The 19,944-nt window shown below is 43.0% G+C and overlaps 1 protein-coding gene across 4 annotated transcripts in view; it reads right to left on the bottom strand.

Annotated features, from left to right (window-relative positions):
* Window positions 1-387: 387 nt before the first annotated feature.
* Window positions 388-19,944, bottom strand: part of ADCY7 (adenylate cyclase 7) — a 621,989-nt gene continuing 602,432 nt past the window's right edge. For all 4 annotated transcript variants that reach the window (XM_085639173.1, XM_085639172.1, XM_085639171.1 and 1 more), the window contains 5 exons: window positions 18,218-18,364; window positions 14,845-14,952; window positions 8,747-8,861; window positions 4,591-4,715; window positions 388-4,504 (listed from right to left, as the gene is read on the bottom strand). In XM_085639173.1, coding sequence (XP_085495299.1) covers window positions 4,355-4,504; window positions 4,591-4,715; window positions 8,747-8,861; window positions 14,845-14,952; window positions 18,218-18,364 — 645 coding nt within the window. In that variant the 3' untranslated portion in view covers window positions 388-4,354. The remainder of the gene's footprint in view (window positions 4,505-4,590; window positions 4,716-8,746; window positions 8,862-14,844; window positions 14,953-18,217; window positions 18,365-19,944) is intronic.

Genomic DNA, 19,944 nt, shown 5'->3' with positions numbered 1-19,944 from the left:
TTTAATGTGATAGTAAAAACGACACTCTTCGCCAACCACAATGCAACTTTTCTTAACATAAAATTGTTGAGCAGTAGGATTTACTCTAGCTTGCTGCGGGATTTCACCCTCCACCAACTAGTAATGTGGAAATTTAGGGATATGGAAATCTCAGCACCAGTTTATTCTATTATACGTTATTTCCTGCTCATAGTAGTGGCAAGGATAAGAGTCCAGATTCATATTCTGCTCCCACTAGCACACGTTTCGCAATTTATTTGCTAGGCACAACTGTCCAAGGGAACTTCTTAAAGAGCACAGTGAGCCTGCACTCAAAAAAGTTCAGGTTTTAGTGAAAATTTAGAAACCATAATGACTTAATGTACTGATGACACAATTAAAGTGATGAAAAGTGAATATTACCATTTTATTATTTGAAAATGAAGACAACAAGGGTATAAAAAGTGTTTGTTATTAAAAAGCAATACGGTATCCAAAAAGGTTAAGAATAGACAAATGTTAAAAGGAAAATTTATCATGATGAAGTCTTTATTCTGTGCTCATCGTTTATGTTTTTCATCATTATGGTATTCCTTTATTTTCAGAATGAACCATCCCATGCCACCTTCCACATCAGGGTAAAATTCAATTGAGATGCAGTTCAACAGCATGACATAGTATACAGTAGATTCTACCACTCTGTCACATTAAAGCACTGAAGCTCTTTACGTACTTTATCATTAGACTGACCGGCAAAAACAAGTTCCCAAGAGGAAGTTGTAAAGCTGCCTCAATCAGCAACATCACAGTTGAGAAGCCAGCAACTATGACAGCGTCATAAGTTTCAGCATACCTATCCCGCACCATCATAGACTTACCGACACTGGAACCAACCGCCGCTGCTATAAAAGCATCTCAGAAGAGGAATGGGCTTCCATTCTCTCCAAGCACCGGCCCAAGCACACAAGAGGCTATCTGAAAGCCATCAGATACCCGAATAGCTGGATGACCACAAGCACCGACACCCTGGCTCCCCTCAAGCACAACTCAATGGCAAGAGCCCGACTACAGAGCAGCTGGTATACAGAGAAAGTAAGGCTGATGGAACTTTACTGCAAACAATTGGAGCGCAAATGGAGAACAAGACAACCCGGATAGACATCTTCATATCAGTTCTTCGATACAAAATACCAAGCGTAGAGCTCCTGCAGATCGCATCGACACCATCACTAACAGCAGCAAGAAAATCTTCACCATCATCAAAGATTTCAGTGTATCTCTTGCCGCCTATAGGAACATTCCCATCACAAGACCTTTGCAACAAGCTTTCAGTACTCCTGTGTAACAAAATCTCCTCCATATATAGCAACTTCAAGTCTTAAATGGACCCCTTCACCATTGCAACTTCACTTCCGATCACACCTGATAAACGAACCCTGACTTCATGGCCTGCAGTAACCACAGTCGAAATGGCTGCTACTATGAAGACCGTCCACTCGGGGGGAGACTCCATCTGACCCTTGCCCCCACCAAGCCATCACTATAGAACTCCTACCAATCAGCGAAGCACTAACACCCAACCTCAATTCCTCCATAGACATTCCCGGACACCTACAAACATTCAACCATCATGCCCCTGCTCAAGAAACACTCTGCCTACCCAGCCACACTTCTAACTACAGATCCATCACCCTCCTACCATACCTGGCATGGATCTTGGAAAAACTAACCAACTGATGCCTCACTGACAACCTCAATGCCACGCAGTCTGGGTTGAGGCCCAACCACAGTACAGAAACAGCACACAGCACCACCACAGACATCTGCAAGATCTTTCGCAAAGGAGACATGGCAGCCCTCATTCTCCTGAACCTCTCTGCAGCATTTGACACAGTCTCACACCCCATCCTCATCAGGCACCTGAACAAAGATGGTATCCAAGGGCCTGCTATCCACTGGATCTGTGCCGTATTAACGGACAGAACACAAGCTGTCAGCCTGGCACCTTACTCCTCTGAAGCTCGCAAACTTATCTGCGGAGTGCTTCAAGGTCAATTGCTCAGCCCCACCCTCTTCAACACATACATGATCCCGCTGGCCAACATTTTCTCCTACACAGAACATACTAAACTCATACTTTTCCTCTCAGATAAGACCCCCAAAACAAGAAACAAGTTCACTACCTGCATGACCAAAGTTGCTAACTGGAAGAAAGCCAACTGTTCTCAAGCGCAACACTGATAAGACAGACATAGTGATCTTTGTCAAAAACATCTCACCATGGGACTCCAACTGGTGGCCAGCTGAAATCAGACTCACACCCAGAACCTTATCAGCAACCTCGGATAATCATCCACAGCAAACTAGACCTGATATACATAAGTCCACACATCTTGTTTCACACCCTAAAGATGCTGAGGAAGATCTTCAAACAGCTCCCAAGCAACACTAGAAAAACTGTCACTCTCGCCCTAGTTACCAGCAAGATGGACTACGGGTGCACCCTCTATGCCAGGATCACCAAGCAACTCGCAATAAGACTACAATCCATTCAGAACTCGGGAGCCACACTCATCGTCAACCTCCCACACAGAACTCACATCACACCACAGGGAACTACAGTGGACCCCCATACACAAATGTGCTAGATTCAAAACTCCTCACACACACATCTAATGCACTACACAAATCAGGCCCCACCTACCTGAACAGTCACCAACCACCCAGACACCTCCGCTCCGCAAGTCTCCTACTCATTCTCATCCCACGCATACACAAAACGAGATCAGGAGGCTGGCCGTTCTTTTATAGAGCTCCTAAGGCATGGAACAACCTCCCTCTCCACATCAGAGCCTCCTCCTTTCGTAAATATCACAAGCCACTTTGATAAATGTGATATGAAATGAAAACAAGGAAAGGTATTACTAATCCATTGTTTCACCTCAATTCACTACCCTTGGCACCTGTTCCTAGATGTCATCCTTTAGCCCAAGAGAACCATTCAGAACGGGACATTTCTGACCAGCTATACATTTATTCAGTCAAAAGGTTTTTCATATAATAAACGAAGAGAATATGAACCCTATGTGTTATGTTGTAACATTGGTGGCTAACCAACTTTCAAAGGTTGTTGTAATGCAAACAAAACAGCAACAAAGAGGGACAGAACTAATTACAAGTCACACTGAAAGGAGTGTGGCTGTAAGGTCACATTGCTAACGAAAATATTGAAAAACTCTACATTGCAATCTTTGCTGATATTTCTAATTTCGCTATTTGAGTATCCCCAGAATCTGGAGATGATCCCTATTGAATAAAACCAAGCTCTGCTGGCAAGTCAAGGGCCCCATTTAGAGGCTGGTGAATGGGATTCTCAGTCATAAAAGTGGCGACGGTTTTAAAAGTTCTATAGGCTTTATAGCCTATGACACCTCTAGACCACAGTAGATATTATAGCCGTAATATTTTGACTGAGTATCCCTGTCGGCTAAACTAAATAGACCCCAAACCTTTCACATATTTTACAGATAAAATAAGTCAAAAATCATGCGTTCCAGGTTCTCGGCAAGTGATACAATGATATACGTCTCTATGAATAATGATTGCCACATATAGTATTCCAACTGTAGGAAAATAAATACCCATTTTGCACAATCTCCACACATAATATAGCATCTGGAAAAACAAGTGTCACGTAAAAAACAGGCATCCCAAATAACTAAAGCAACTGACAATGAGTATGCAGTATGTATGTAGCAGACCAATGTCTCTCTGTGAGATGAATGCAAAACATCACTTTTGTAGGAATGGACAACAGATCGTTAATATATCATCTATGAATTGGAAGCTGGAGATTATCTGAATATTAATCTGCAGACTTGCGCATTTTAAGAATAAACAAAATTATTATTTCAGAAAACTCGACATAAAAAGGCAGCAAGCTTTTAAAGTAGGCCAGTAGTCTGTAAAACACTGTATGGTCCAATACTGGATATTAAAATGATTTCTGACTTTCTGTATCCTTTAGAGTCACAAAAAAAAAACACACTTTAAGTCACGGTTCTTTAAGGCGAGACAAAATAAGTTATCTTCTTCAAGGCAATAAGTGGTGAATCCAGGTGATCCAGGGAATAGAGACGGTGTTCTCTCCCATTTGCCGCGAGTTCAGCATAAGAAGCACATTCCACCACTTCGAAAGGTGCTTAGCCCAAATAGTCCATAGGTCCATATGCCTCCATGTCTCTCTTGTTAGCAAAACCCTTAGTATTCTTGGACATCACCATCTAGTCTTTCATCGCCCTGCTGATTTGGCAGCTTCATAAGGTACCCAGTCGAACAGGAATGTTGATTTGAGCAATACATGATCGTTTTGGCATCAACAGTTGAATCCAATGCTCTGGGATTTTGCTGTGTCCGTGCACACAAAGTAGGTCTTTAACTCTCCTTTCCCTTTGACATTGATCAATCCTCTGCATTCACAAGAATACCCAAGACCCTGTAAAACATTGCTGGTCTCTTCGGTAACCTGCAATAGAAGGGAAAGTCTTTATGTAGCTTACAGAAGCTATCAACGTTTGGTATTAGTGGAAAAGGCTCATATCAGTCCATTACCTGAATTTTTCCAAGTTCACCTGTGCTCTCCATCCTGCTGGCCACATTAACAGCATTTCCCCAAATATCATACTGAGGTTTGCGAGCACCAATCACACCAGCTATCACGGGTCCATGATTTATGCCTGAATAAAAAAACAAAATTGACAGGCATTCATTTTATTGCAATGGTGTTTGGCAATCCCTAATTTAATGAAAATAAATAATGAATTTTCAAAAGACGATACACAAGGAAGGATGCAATGCTCAATGCTTTCCCATGTATTTTTTAAAATCCAGATAAACTCTATATATTCAAGGAGAGTTTTCCAAAAAGCCAACAGACGGAAGGGAGATCATGATCCCAAGATGGCTGAGAAATGTGGATAGGATGTGGAGAGAGCAAGAGAAATGTTGGAAAGTACTGAGAAGGGGTCAATCAGAAGAAAAGAGAGACTGTCTTTTTGGTGTACAGGTTGGTGTCTAAGTTCTGGATGCCTCATCTCTAAATAATAGAATTTCAGACAATCAAGAGGCATGATTCTAAATGCAATGTGTTTGTCTCTGTCTCTCTATAACCCACTGCAACTGTATAGTTCTTGTTAGGATCGTGTTTTCATAGGAATAACCTTTTTTGTGCTGCTAAAAACTGTGGTGCCGTTGGACAAATTTTCACAAAACTTTCACAAAAAGTGCCACGGAGAATTTCAGGAACCAAGAAAAATGGAGGGTCCTAAAATGTGTTTTCCCCATTCATTTTTCGATAGGAACTTTAGACACAGCTACAGTCTAAACTACTGAACGAATTAACACCAAATTAGGTAGAAAGCTAGATATTGGTCCAGAAAGAGTGTGTTTATAATGTGTAGTAAATCTGTTAAGTAGTTGTTGAGCAATTAATGCTAAAAGAAATTATATATTTAACGCCGTGGAGGCTCCGCAGACCCAACAGATCCCTTGGAGAGAGCTGTCTGCTGCCACCACATTAACAATGATATGGCGGAAGCCATCTTAGGACTCGGTGGCTCAGTCAGAGTCCTAAAAAAAAAAAAGGCGAAAAATAGGCAGAGGGGCAGGGTAGGGATACCCTGATTCCCTAGGCCTGGAGGTGGGGTCCCATAGAAATCCCGCCTGGAGCCCAAAACGCTAGTTGGTGTTTTTTCTTTTAATTTTACAGAAAATTTGCGGCAAAGTTTTTTAAAGTGTTTTTTTCCCCAAAAGCCCCACAGGAAGGGCCTGGGCAGTGGTGCAAATTTGCAAATTGTTTTTTTATGGCAGGGGTGAGCCCCTGGGTACCCTATCCTCCAGCGAGCATCATTAGACCCTGAAGACCCCATCTCTGGGGCCAAAAGGTGCAAAAAAAAAAAAAAAAAAAAAAAAGAAGTTGGAGGAGCAACGCACTCCCCTACCTTCATTTTCTTCACGTCCCTACTCATCGAGCCTAAAAAGACCCTGAGGACCCCATTCCCCGTGGCCATATTCAACCAAAAAAGGGATGGATAATGCACGCCTCCCCCACCCCTCCCTGAGCTTTAAAAGGCTTTATGCCAGGCGGGAGCAAACATGTCTTTCTTTCCTGCAACGGCGTGGGCATGGAAGTCAAGCCTGCTCCCAGCTGGCAGAAGATTTAAAAATGCCCATGCCAGGGAGAGCAGACTTCTTTTTCCCAGCCCGCACTGTTGCGGGCAGGGAACAGATATTTTCCCACCCAAGGGAGAAGGCAAAAAAACAGCTTCTCCGGGTGCAAACAGTGACGGCTACCACCGTATATGGAGAGCCTGTGGAGGCCCCGGTGCACCTTCGCAGCCCCCAACATGGTGCTTGGTGGGTGGGCACCAAGGAACCCAACTTTAATTTAGTTAGGCAGGGGGAATGGGATTATGGGGGCAACAATGGGCTTGGGGGGGTCCCTCGTTCCTTTTTGTCATAATTTGACCCTGGGGGATGTGGTTCCTGGGGCATTTTAAGGCTCGGGAGGGGCGCTGTGTGCTTGGGACCACTATTGGCTCTGGAGAGAAAGGGCCATGCACTACCCCTGCCCATTACATGTATTGTTTGGTCCCGGTGGATGGGATCCCCGGACCACTATTGGCTATGGTAGGGAGGCCGTGCACCCCTCCCCTTAATGGCCCGGGGATGGGGCTCTTCTGGCTAGGGGAGGGAGGCCACTTCCCCCCCCCCCCCTTCAACTTTCTGAATATCGTTTAGTTCCAGGGGATGTGGTCCCGGGCCCAAAGTGGCTTCAGCAGGGGGGACACGAGCCAAAGGCTGTGGCATGGTTGGGGGAGGTGGCCTTTATGTAGGGTAACAAAATATGACTTTATGCTAAAAAGAAATAAAACAAATCATAGAAATTCACTGAAAAAATCAAAGGTTAAAGTAATGTTATAGTTAGGTGGGAATGTCAGTGACAACATAAAGTTTTAAACATACAAAACCACTGAAATTCACCAATTATAGTTATACAGGTATATTATATTCAAATTCTACACCACTTAAAAGAAAAGGTTTAAAAAAATGGGCAGTTCTCCCTAAACTTTAATAAAGTAAGTGGTAATAGGCAGTGAGCCATAATAAAACCTACGACTTACCTATAACTAATACCCTAACCCACAATGCAGCGAAATGCAAACGCAGAACGCAGCCTAACTGTGCCAGAAACTACATGGCTGTCTTTTACCTTTGGTAAACACAGCCATTAGCCAACTACATAATAACTTCTCATCCACCTGTACCGTGGCACAATATATAACTACTTTTTTAAACTTATAACTTTAACACTACTTACACTATTCATACATACTACCAGATTTTATCATTAACACCTCAATGTATATTCCTGCCACATTATATCTACATCTGTTCACACACTTTCATGCTACAACTGTTTCAATTACAACAGTCCACACCACTAATCTATGTCACTCCACTGTGCACTTTCACAATCTACGCCATTCCATTCTATGCCACTCAACTGTATGCTATTCCACTGTAGCCAAATCCACTCTAAGACACTACACTCTGTTATTCTACTCTATGCCACTCCAGTGTACACCACTCCACTTTTTCTTTCTATATAAAACTAACTTAAAATACACAAACATTACAAATTCTAAAGTTCTAGTTAAACCTTCAATTTAAACACTAGGCACCACCTTTAAATTCATATAACTTTATTTATTCTTTACCTACAAATGAAACGTAAACTACACAAAAATAAAAAATTGTAAACTTCTACTTATACCTTTTAGTTGAATATTTATGATACACCTTCAAATTATTAGAACTTGCGCACCTCGATATACAATGAATTCAACTCTGTAGCCACACTACATTAACTACAACTTGCGCCTTCTCCATGCACTGCTTATTCAGTTTTATATTATATCACTTACACCATTTAAAATAATAGTATTTATAATAATAATTATCACATCGTAAATCATATGGTTTGGGAGAACACAATGCATGGTACAGTGGTAAGTTGTAGTCTGGCTACATAGTTGAATACACTATGTATAGAGATGTGTCAGTTATAATAATTTGAATGTGTTACGTAAATTATAAATCAATCGTATAGTAAGAAGTTTTCCATTTTTAATTTTGAGTACTTTTTTGGTTTGTAGGTAACAAATACAAAAAGTTTAAAGGTGGTGCATAATGTATAAATTGGAGGTATTACTATAACTTTAGAAAATAGTGATCAAAACAGTACCAGTGGTAGGCATTTTTTTGTGAATGAATACATCTAGAACTAACCATCATGTCATGAGCCTGGGTGAGCAAGGCTGGCTCAGTGGCGCGGGTAAAACCTATGATTTTGGTGAAAATGTAGAACACAGCCTCTCAGCATATGTGGCTTCACCCCACAACTGAAAAGCCAGAAAAGAAAAAGGGAATACAATAGAGCAATAGTGTCATGTTTTATTATTTCAGAGTTTCTTGTATTACTGAAAATTCCCACACAAAGTGGGTTCAAGATTTTTCTCTGAAAATCTGTTCATCTTTAAATGTCTAAGCAAGGCTATTCCAGAGCCTTCCTAATAGATCCGATTAGGCGATGAACATTTAAGTTTTAGATTTTAAAAGTAGAGAAGGAAATAGACAAACAGAATAGAATTAGACGCCTTTACAAGCTACAAAATTACATTCTAGTTTCTCATTACTCAAAACTTACCAACACGCAGTCGGAAATTGTTGAAGGAATGTCTGTTAATGCCATCCAATTTACTCATCAAAGCAATGGCATACTCTACCATGATTCCAATTTGAGCATGTTGTTTTTCTAGATCCTGTGGGGACACATGATGAACACAAAGTCTCAGTTCACTTGTAGAGCCATTGCAAAATATACAAATATTCACATAACAAGATCTTCAATAAAATTCCGATGGGACTGGTGCATGTCATTATCAGAATTAAAGGGACACTCACATAATGAGGGCCTACGTGAAGTACTAGGCTGGAGTGTCTGCAGCGAAAAGAGAAAAGTGTTTTTAATTATGTAGTTAATGAAGAGGTTCAGAGTCATCGGGTTTTGCTTTCTTAAAAACCAGATTCTGGTTATAAATATCAGAGAGTGTTGAAGTAAATGCCAGTCAGACAGTTTATATTCAAACCTGACAGCAATTAGTCTACTCAGCATCCCTGAGTAAATGGTTGAATAAACAATAGACAGTGGTTATGCTCAGAGATTGCTGCAGCTACTGCCAGCAAGACAATCATCATAATGAGAACTGATTCTATTCAGAATTTTCTGGTTGTATTTGGCTTTCAGAAAAAAACAATTGGCAATCAATCCTGATTTGTCCCGATCAGAAGCATGATATTAGATGATTCACACATTTAACGCACACGCTGATAACATCTGAGGAAGCCTCCACAGTAGTGATACATGACGTTGAGTATACATTTGACACAGTAGATTGAGACTACATATGGTCAGTCATGGAAAAGATGGAATTCGCCCCCAACTTTGTTTTCAAATTGTTAAATACAGAATCAACACTGAGAATCTAAGTAAACAGATGGATCTCAAAAAAGTTGGAAGCTAGGAAGAGGTACCAGACATTGATACCCCCTGTCTGCAATATTTTTTGAACAGGCTATGAAGCCACTAGTGTGTAAATTGCACTCAAATCTAGCTCTGGGGGGACACAGCTTGGTGAAAGAACCAATGCGATATTGTTGTACGCTGACAATACATTAATATATTTAAGAGCTATGGACCAGTCAGTTTCTATTCTCCAGGACATGTTCAAGATGTCCTAGGCTTACTCACTAACTGTGGAGAATCATACTTATTCACTCCTTGGGTTCTTCAAGGAGTGGAAAAGCATTTTCTTCCGAACGTAGGAGCACACTTGGACATGCAAGTTAATGTTAGACAGGAACAGTGCTCATTTGATATGGGAAGGTTTCTGGAGGGACTGAGGTGCTCAGTAGAGTTCTGGAAATCACTGCCATAGTCTATTATGGGAAGGATCAGATATGCTAAAATGGTCTTTCTACCATGTTGCCTTATGTTCTCACAGCTGAGTAAACAAATTAAAGACTTGGACGGCGTTTATGCTTAATCATTTTGGTGTACACGCCTAGCCGTATTAAACTGGAAGCTCAGACGCTCCCATGGGCAAACGGAGGGCAATAACTGCCCCACTTACCCCTATATTACACAGCAGTGAAATTACAACAGGTGGTGACTTGGTTTCATGAAGAGCCGAACCGGGTGAAAAATCTAAGAAGGGAACTTAACTCACCAGAATTTTGAGAGGCATTACTTTCTGATGGATTCTTCCAATTGCAGTTGCTTCACCTTCGAATATTCCCCAGGCATCAAACTAGAGCTGGAGATTTTTCAAAGCAATGCTCCCAGCGTGCTGCTAATTGGCACTGTACAGCTTTGCCTTAGCTCCATTATGCCCTGGAATTCATAGATCTGAACCCCATATAATTGCCACCCTTGTGATTATTGTCAGTTCATTTCTTTTAGCACCTTTTAACGCAGATCCTTTCCTGTTTTTTTGGTTTTTCCCAGTAATTTCTAAAAAATTCCAAAAAGGGGATAGGGATTAATCCCTCCACCAAAAACATCAGGATTCAAGTTGTGCAGCGACAGCAGGAAGTAAATGGCGGTCAAAGATCTGCAAAAAGTTGGCCTTTAGTGTCTGGTCCCAGGATATGACTAGGTCATGTGATAAGTGTACCCTTATGCACCTGAAGGCAATTTGAGAGCAGGAGCTGAAACTGTACATTGCCAAGCACAAGAAGAAATCTTAGCCTTTGTGTAGGTCCCGCTCCATGCTGTGGACCAGTACTCTGTCTCAATCATGGGGCTGTTCCTACAACCACTACACTTCCCACTCAAACTCTATTGGTAAGTATATGTCTAAATGTAAGCACAAAAAAGCAAAGTGCCACTCCAAATCCAAGGAGAAGGCATGAGGGGTGTAAAGATGCATGTCACACTCCGTTGAGGTCATAGGTTATGGAGTCGATTTCACAGCTGATCCTGATGTGCTCTGAGTTTCTCAGGTTCTTGTTGAGCCGGCAGCAGTATGAGGCCTTCAAAGAGGTCATGCTACAGATATTCAGTTAGCTTCCTGCTGCCTTTGGCGCACCTTTGGAGCCCAAAGACCTGCAGGTCCTCATTTCAGGTTACTTCTAGAAGTCCTTTTCCTGGCACTGTCTGTGCTCTTGGGACCCACAACTAGGTCAGTGCTGATCCCAATAACAGACTTCCACACCGGCCCCACCACCTCGATGCTGCTGCTCCACCTATGTTTAATCCCAAACCAACATCAACCTGAGCTCAGCTGATGTTGCACCATGAGATTACAAAAGGGCAACCAGTTGTCATGCAACTTGACATGAACCCTGGACATCCACTGAGACTGAGACAAATGTTTACATAGAATGTTTGCAGCTGGGGCCCGCAATATCTTGGCGTTTATTTCCATTTAATGATGCCTTACTGGTCAAAACCATGTTCTTGCCCACCAGTAAAAAGACAGATGGACAGATATCACAGACCGGCGACTCATGACCCAGATTTTCTCACCAAGTATCCAACTCCAGAGGAGCCTTATTGAGCAGGCCTCAATCATTAAAGCCAATCCTAATTCATTCACCATCACTCCTCCTGGTAGGGAATTTAAAAGGATTGGCTCCTTTAGCAAACATGTGTTTTCTTTAGCCAGTTTGGCACGGTGTTCTGCAAACACACTTTTTCTGATGGGCCAGTACACCATTGCACTTTGGCACAGCTCAGATTCAAGAAGTGGATTGAGCCCACTCAGCACGTACTTTCGGACTTTAAAGAAAGTTTGAGAAAAATGTTCTGAGAAGGTAAAGTTCAGCGGGGCAAGGTTGCAGGCTGTGTCTGAGGAGGGAGCCTCTTCATTGAGGGGTCGTGGGTCAAAGCTGTGGAGATGATTTTAACGTTCGGACTTATTTGCTTTTATCGAAGTTGAAAACAGGACAAGGCAGGAGACTGTAGCCAAACACAGTTCCAGGGGCTTAAATAGCCCTTTGGTGAAGGACTGCTAAGTAGGATTTCTTGCTGTGGAGAAGAACATAGTGGGATCAGCCACAAAGTGGGGCTGACGGGCGATGCACCTCGGGCAGACAGACGAGCAAGTTGGTCCCAGTCTCCCCTCGGTTCTCAGAGCAGTTTTTAGCCAAACATTTTCAACATTCTCAGTCTTTAATTTCGCTATCTGGGTACATTTAGTACCATAACCAAGGGTCCAGGACTTGTGGGACACCACTTGGGTTTCAGAACCCATTCAGACTGGGTCCAGGTGCGTGCTCAAGAGGGTGGGAGTCTTGTGTCCCTGTAGCTCTGAACAGGAGGCCAGAAAACTAGCTCTTGGAATCACTCGTAGTTCTGGGTGCAGGCGAAGATGGAGGAGTGGTCTATGAGGGTTCAAGGCAAGCTCCAGGAGCGAAGCAATCCTCCCAGGTACAGCAGGTCACAGAAGCAGTCAGTCCTCCAAGAGTTCTTCCGCAGGTTCAGAAAGTAAACTGAAGATTGGATCTGAGGGCCCTATTTTTATACTTGGTCTCCTACCTCTGGAAGGTGGAATAAGCTTCTAGAAAGTCTCTTTGAAGTGCATGGAATGTCTGGACTCCCCTGCCCTGACTCCAAGCTGGCTGCAGTGACAATGTGGAGGTGATAAGTCCTTTTTGTGAAGGCAGAGCACAGCCTATTCAGTTGAAAGTAGGGCTGTGCTCAGCTCAGACCCTCTCCCCCCCTCATGCCAGTAGATACAGGCACACCTAATCCCTCTATTGAGTGACAGACTTTGTGGACTCCTCCCAGGCAAAACTATCAGTTACACCCAGTCATGTGACCCGACAGACTGCAGTCACAAAAGGGCTAAGGGCAGGAAAATGGCAACTTCCTAAAAGTGGAATTTTTACCATTTTATTTACAAATTTGACTGTACCATTGAGATGAGGTTTCATCACAAATTCATAGATACTAAACATGAACTGGCTACCTGGTCCCAATCAAAAGTTAGTACATATTAAATGTAATAAGGCAACCCAATGTTATCCTAAGGGACAGGTAGGACTCACAACAGGGAAAACAAATTCAGGCGTTTTGACTACCAGGACATGTAAAACCTAAACGTACATGTACAACCTTTTAATTACAATGCACCCTGCTCTATGGGTTACCTATGGCCTACCTTAGGTATGACCTATATGCAATAAAAGGGGACTTTAATGCTTGGCAAACGAGTTAAATTGGCAGTTTCAAACTGCATTCAGGCTGCAATGGCAGGCCTGGGACATGTTTTACATGCCACTTATGTGAGTGGCTCGATAAGTGTTGCAGGCCCAATAGTAGCATTTAATTTACAGGCCCTGGGTATATGGCATACCACTCTACAAGGGGTTTATAAGTAAATTAAATAAGCCAATTGTGTGTAAGACTATGAAATCATGTTTGAGGGAGAACATTTACCACTGGTTAGCAGTTTACCCCTGGTTAGCAGTCCCAAGGCCAACATAAACTAATTTCATCAACAGAAATGGCAGTAAGCAGGCCTAAAGTTTGGGGAAAGACCAACCTATGGCTAACAGATAAAACACATGTTTTCCCCACACGTGTTTTCCCCCAGCTCAAAGTAGGGAGAACTACCCAACATCCTTGGAGTTCTCATCATTAACACAGAAAAACCTGGATAGATCATCTGCATTGGAGTGGTCTGACTCAGGGCAGTGTTCCACCGTAAAGTCCATTCTATGTTGGGAGATGCACCACTTCAACAATTTTGGTTTCTCACTCCTCATTTACATTATCCACCGGAGGGCCTGTGGACTGTCTGAACCTGTTTTTGAGTCCTAAATAAGTATGGTCTCAGCTTCTTCAGGTCCAGGCCACAGCAAAGGCTTCCCTCTCAATAGCACTCCACCTCTGTTCCCTGGAAAGTAACCTCCTAGAGATGAAAGCTACAAGTTGGTATAGGTCCTCCTCATTTGAGCGGAGATGAGACGGCCCCTTTGCTCAACTCTGAGGCATCCGTTTTGACAGCGAACACTTTAATAAAGTCATATTTATAACTGAAAAGTGCAACCATTATTTTAAGTGTGAACCATTTAAAGTTCAGACAAATGTTCCATATTATGAACTATTATGCAGAACATGTTTTTGTACTTTAAATTTCTCCCATTTAAAAAGAACGCTTGTATGTTTCACATATAGTGAAAGGTATGTCCTGTCCCACAAGTATATATGACACAGGTTTCCATGCACATAGATCCGATTCATACACACACATGTTCAAACAACCCCAAGGACACACTGACACACATGGTAGCCTTGTCATAGTATCCCTAGTCAAAGTATTTTGTTTAAACCATAGTATCTGGTTTGGTAGACACAAGGCGTAAAGTCAATGAAGCTGGGCGTGGGGGTGTCTGGTAAAAATGAACAAGTTGCCTAGCTCTCACTACAGAAAAGGTTGGAGACCCCTGCTCTAGAGATTAGAGCTGAATAGGAGGAAAAAACCTGTACTCTGTTTGCATACCGAGCCATATAGAGGTCTTTGGCAGTGTCTGTAATGCACATCACAGGAACTTGTTACTGAGAGTTCTGACTCGGTCACAACTAAATATTAATATCCTTTTTATTTGATTGCATGTTTTTTAAGAACTTTTTTGAACTTTAATGAAGAATATATGCAATCAGTGTCTCTCTCACCCCAACTGCTGTTAAACCCTTCACAAAACATAAGGGCTTTGAAACACTTAACAGTGCCATACCTGGTTATTCTCCTGTCCGGGTGTAATACTGAGTCCTGCTGCTGCCATGTAGGTGCTTCCAATAGTTTTAATTTTTTCAACACCACTGAACTTAGGTTTCAACAGCAGCTGGAAGAAAATAAATAGTTCAAATGATAGATTTCAAAGCAAAGCAAGTTTCAGTTGTTTTGGTGTGTTATAGTCTTCTCTGCAAAATATTCATAGATAATTTGACTGCAGTGATTTAATGGCTAAAGTATTTTTAAATTGGTGTCAAAACTTGTTCTACAAATCTGGAAAATGGCATTATGACAGCTGCACTAGAAAGTATGTCACACTAGTAGCAGATAAAACATCACTGTATTTTTAATAGCAGAGGAACAAAGCTTTAAATACAGCCTATCCGAATTTGTACAAGCGTTTTTTTTTTGCAGATTGTTATATAGCGCGAACTCGACCCGAAGGTATTGGAGCGCTTTACATGAGCACCGGCTACGTTACACATTCAGGCACGGGGATATTACGTGATTTGCCCGGAATCACAGAATGTGGACACGACCCAGATGCTCGAACCCTGGTTTCCAGCACCAAAATCGGCAATCTAACCAGACAGAGGCAATTGTTTTGATGTTTGTATAACAAATATAATCCTCACTAGCCGCACAGTACTAGTACAGGATAATCAGCAGCAAGATATGCTTTATCCAGAGACAGAACAGGTGTAAGATGGGCAGCATTAAAGTAAGCTTTCTTTGCTGAGAATACATGTACTGTTCGGCCGGAAGCAATGCAAAGTTCACAAAATAGCCTCTGCATGGCCAACTCTTCCTATCTCTTTCTCACACACATCCAAGAATAAATACATACATGCAGAGCAGGCACGGCGTACATAATGGCATAGCAAAACTCAGAATACAGAAATTTGCACTCATACAGGACAGTTATGGCTCAGACGTCAGAAAGCATATGTGCACCTTGAGGAGAAGAGGCTCAATGCCGTCAGAAACCAATGGTTCTTCTAACATAAATGGAACCAGCACATCTAGGGCAGGCGTGGCCCATCATTAAGGGTGGAGAGGCTCCACCCCGCCACCCTTTTGCAAAGCATGAAGAGTGTCCATCAGGCTGAGCAAAGACCAGTCTGATATTCAGGTCAAACAGCCCGGCGTTGTTCATGGGCTAAATGCACAGGCACCAGTCAGCCTGATGCAAAGTTTGCCAGGCTAAATATTTCACAGCCCTGAGGGCATGACCGCCTCAGTCTGGCAAAGCCCTGTGATATCCCCCCTCCCCCTAATGACAAGGAGGCACTTCACTGATAGACTCGGACCTGGGTGCTTCAGGTTTAGGCCCTAAAGTGCCCAGAACTGATTGTTAATCAGTAATAGTTCGTATCAGAGTGTGCTGAGATCAGTAACTCTCACTGACCCCATCCAACTCTGACGATTGAGGGAATGTCTTACTCTCATTGGCCGGCGCATGACAGGGTCAGTGAGTAAGAGGAGAAGGAGGGATCTTCTTGTTTTCCCAGCCTGAAGTGTCCAGCAACTTCTGTGCCATCTGCTTCTTTTCCCGCTGGACTGCCCAGGAGGTACTTTTCTTTTTTTTAAAGTTTGGATGTGTGTGTGCGCATGTATGTATATATATATATATATATATGTATTTGCAACTGAATGCTGTGAATGGGTGTGAGCATGTGTATAGATGGGTGTGTGTGGACGGGTGAGTTTGCACACGTGTGGGCCGCCCCACTGCAGAGTCACATTACGGGTTGCCACTTATCCCGGGCAGCAGCAGTTAAACAAATCCCACACAGCACGAGAAAATGTGTAGCAGAAGTGCAAGGTTAACTTTGTTCACACATAACAGGGAGAGCATAGGCGCCAACAGTACAAGCTTCTTTACACATAAACACACAGAGCAAAGTCTGCCTTCACATAGCAAGCAGTACAAGCTCTGTTAGCATGGGTAGAATGGGTGCAGGATGGCATCAGCTGTGCAAGATTTCTACATGGATAAAACCGGTACAGCAAAGCAAAACAGGGCTGCTTCAGGCATTCAAACTGGTAAAGTAGGAGCAGCAGCATGCAATATTTTCCTTTATTACATGCATAAACACACAGAGAAGGGCAGCAGCAGTGCAAGCTTAATTCACATAAAGAACATACTGGTGACCATAGTTAACTCAGAACACATATTTGTACCCCAACTGAGTGCAGCAAAGACAATTGTGAACTTGTAGCTAGCACTACTTAGAGAAATTCTCCTGGTCCTAGTAAGCAACCATAGAGTATAACTCGCATGGGCACTTGTAATAGTCTGCTTGAGCTAATGCAATGCTATCTAGACCAGCCCCCCTCCCCCCAAAAAAGCAATCATGAACTTTCAAATGGCATCCTCTCACCTGACCATCCCATCCCATCCCAAAATAAAACCACTGTGTCAGTTCACTGGGGATTCCAGGACCCAGACCCTGAAAGAAACGAAACCCACGTCTGTGGGGTGAACTCAACTATGTGCCGTTTAAGATACTCCTGAAGACTGAGCTGCTAAGAAAGGCTTTTCACTGAACACCTGATATTACACGATCAGCGACTGAGAGATCGCCGATCCTGGATCAGTCCCTATGTTCAGATTGATTCGGACTCTCTGTGAACATTATCTTCATCAACCATCTTAAGCATCCCTACTAAGCCTCCGAAGTGTCAATGGCAACATATGGCGATGCATAACATTCCATAACAAAGAGAATAAATAAATAGATAAATATATGTCTAATTGCATGGAGATACACCATAGACAGTAAAGGCGGGAAGGAGAGTCCACAGGCAAGTAGATGCGACTCAGGAGCACTAAAAGAAGCAATGCAGGCGGGACGAAGGCAGCCATGAAGGAGGAGGCAGGGAACCTCTTCCACGGCACACCAGCTCTCTCATTCAGTCGTGTCTCTTTGCAGGGTGCAGGGCAAGCCTGGTGTGTGGTTTCCCACTCTATTTTGTTATACAAGCAGGCCATCCTCTCAAGTAGTTCTTCTTGATGTGCAAAGCATTTGCACGCAGGCAACCATCATAAATGAGCATTAATGACCACTCCTCAGGGACCATCATTGTTAATTGCCTGATCTTCAATTATGGGTGCATAAGGATGGGAAAAGACAATTATCCTCTGTAGACCTATTAGCCGACTCCCCTTAATCTCAATGTGCATAGACCAACATACTCTATGCGTGTCTGCTTTGTGCCCTCCCTTCACGCTTTCACTGAAAGCCAAAGGCAACCAACAGTTGTTCATGCCAAAACTCTACTGTGATTGGTTGCCCCACTCAGAAATACCATACAGCTGCTAACGCAGAGTGCATTTTGATTTTTAGTTAGGCGAGTGAAAACGGTGTTACCTCGTCGAAGTCAGCAATTATTTCATTTAGCAACCGGATGCACTCCAGACCTTCCTTGTTGACGTCACATTCTGTGTAAAACACTTTGAAGTCAGGAACGGAGGCAAACATGATGCAGACACAATCATACGACTGGTGGTACCAATCCTGCCAGGATGAAAGGGAGAAAATAAAATCTCATAGGAATGTTGGACACTTAAGCAGGTCATTCTCTTGTGGTGTATACATTGTAAAAATGCATGATGCTTTGCACAAATCTGTTTACGTGCCTTTATGGTTTCATTTGTAGTTTGGTTCAGGTCTGCTTGTTGTTGTATCAAGTTTAATTTATTGTTGTTATTTTTGCTTATTTTTCTCTCAAATTCTTAGTTTTTCTCCTTTTCCATCCTTATTGATCCAGCAGTAGCAGAAGCCACTTTCATTTTAATTTCTGTGACCATCACCTAAGAGCACGGCACAGAGTTTGAGGGCTGCAATAGGTGGCTGTTTCCGAAGCTTAATTCAACATCGGTTCTCAGTAATATGTGCCTTATCTTCAGCTGTTTTATGTACAAGGCAACACCGAGCTGCCCTACTAGCTAAATGTTACGGGCTACAACTGTAAATAAAATGACATAAGCAAGCATTTATTGACCAGAACTGTAGTGATGGCTGCCTTCACTAAAAAAAGGTGGGGGCGCGAAAGAGCTACTCACCATTAACTCGGAGTGGGTGCACGACCGCTGCAGCACTTCTCCCTTCCACGAGCATGAAAAAGAAGGACGTCCTTCCTGCTCGTGGAACGGAACTCCAACCAATCCTGGAGCTGTTTGCACGCTGTGAACGCAGCTCCAGAATTGGTGGAAGCAGGCTCACCCAGCGCTCATTTTGAGGCTGGGGGCCTGTGCCAGCAATCACCAGTCTGTTTCACAGCCTTTGGATTGCTGGGTCTACACTGCGCATGTTGGCTAGGATGGCTATAGACAAGCGGCCAATCCGTCATGTGCACTGTAGACCAGTGCTGTAATCCTGCATTTGCAGGATTCAGCCCCTCCTCCATCCTTGCATTGTACACACCGCAAGCCGGTGCGGTGGCAAATTAATAAAATGGAATTAAAATGCCATTGTATTTATTTGTGTTTGCCTCCTGCGCTTGCAACAGGTAGGGTGACGCTCCTGGAGAAGAGCTGCCCCTGCAGAACTGTCTATGTGATCAGGTCAGATTCCGAACTACATGGGAAAACTAGGATACGGCCTTCACTTATGCGATTGCTCTGTGAGAAAGAGTGTATTGCAAATATAGACAACTGATAGTACCCATTGCCTTGTTGATGACACCAAGATGACAAGGTCGAAGAATGTGCTTGGGAATGAGAGAATGGCTGAGAGAGGTGCTCTGGCCACCACTTCCTGGGAAGAGTAAGCAGGGGAAGTGGAGGGGACAGGACGGGCCAACTTGCTAATGAGCAGCTGCAGGGTGAGATCCCGGCTTCGCATATGTAGATGATGAAATATTAAGAGGATCAATGAAAAGTAAATAATCATGCCCATCCTTACTGAAGGGTGTCCTATGTTTTTGCGGAGCAGTAAAACTGCATTAGGTGTCAGAACTGCACTCTGTCGCAGAGAATTCCAACAACATTGCAGACTAGGAGCTCATCTAGAGTTTGGTGGGGTGGGAACCCCCGCGGAAATTGGTGGAGCTCCCCTCTCACCAAACTCACGATTCTGCTCTCTCATTTAGAGTT

Source organism: Triturus cristatus, chromosome 12 (assembly GCF_964204655.1).
Source record: "Triturus cristatus chromosome 12, aTriCri1.1, whole genome shotgun sequence".
In the NCBI taxonomy this organism is placed as follows: domain Eukaryota; kingdom Metazoa; phylum Chordata; class Amphibia; order Caudata; family Salamandridae; genus Triturus; species Triturus cristatus.
The sequence above is the reverse complement of the archived record's forward strand: the minus strand, read 5'-3'. Positions and strand labels throughout refer to the sequence as shown.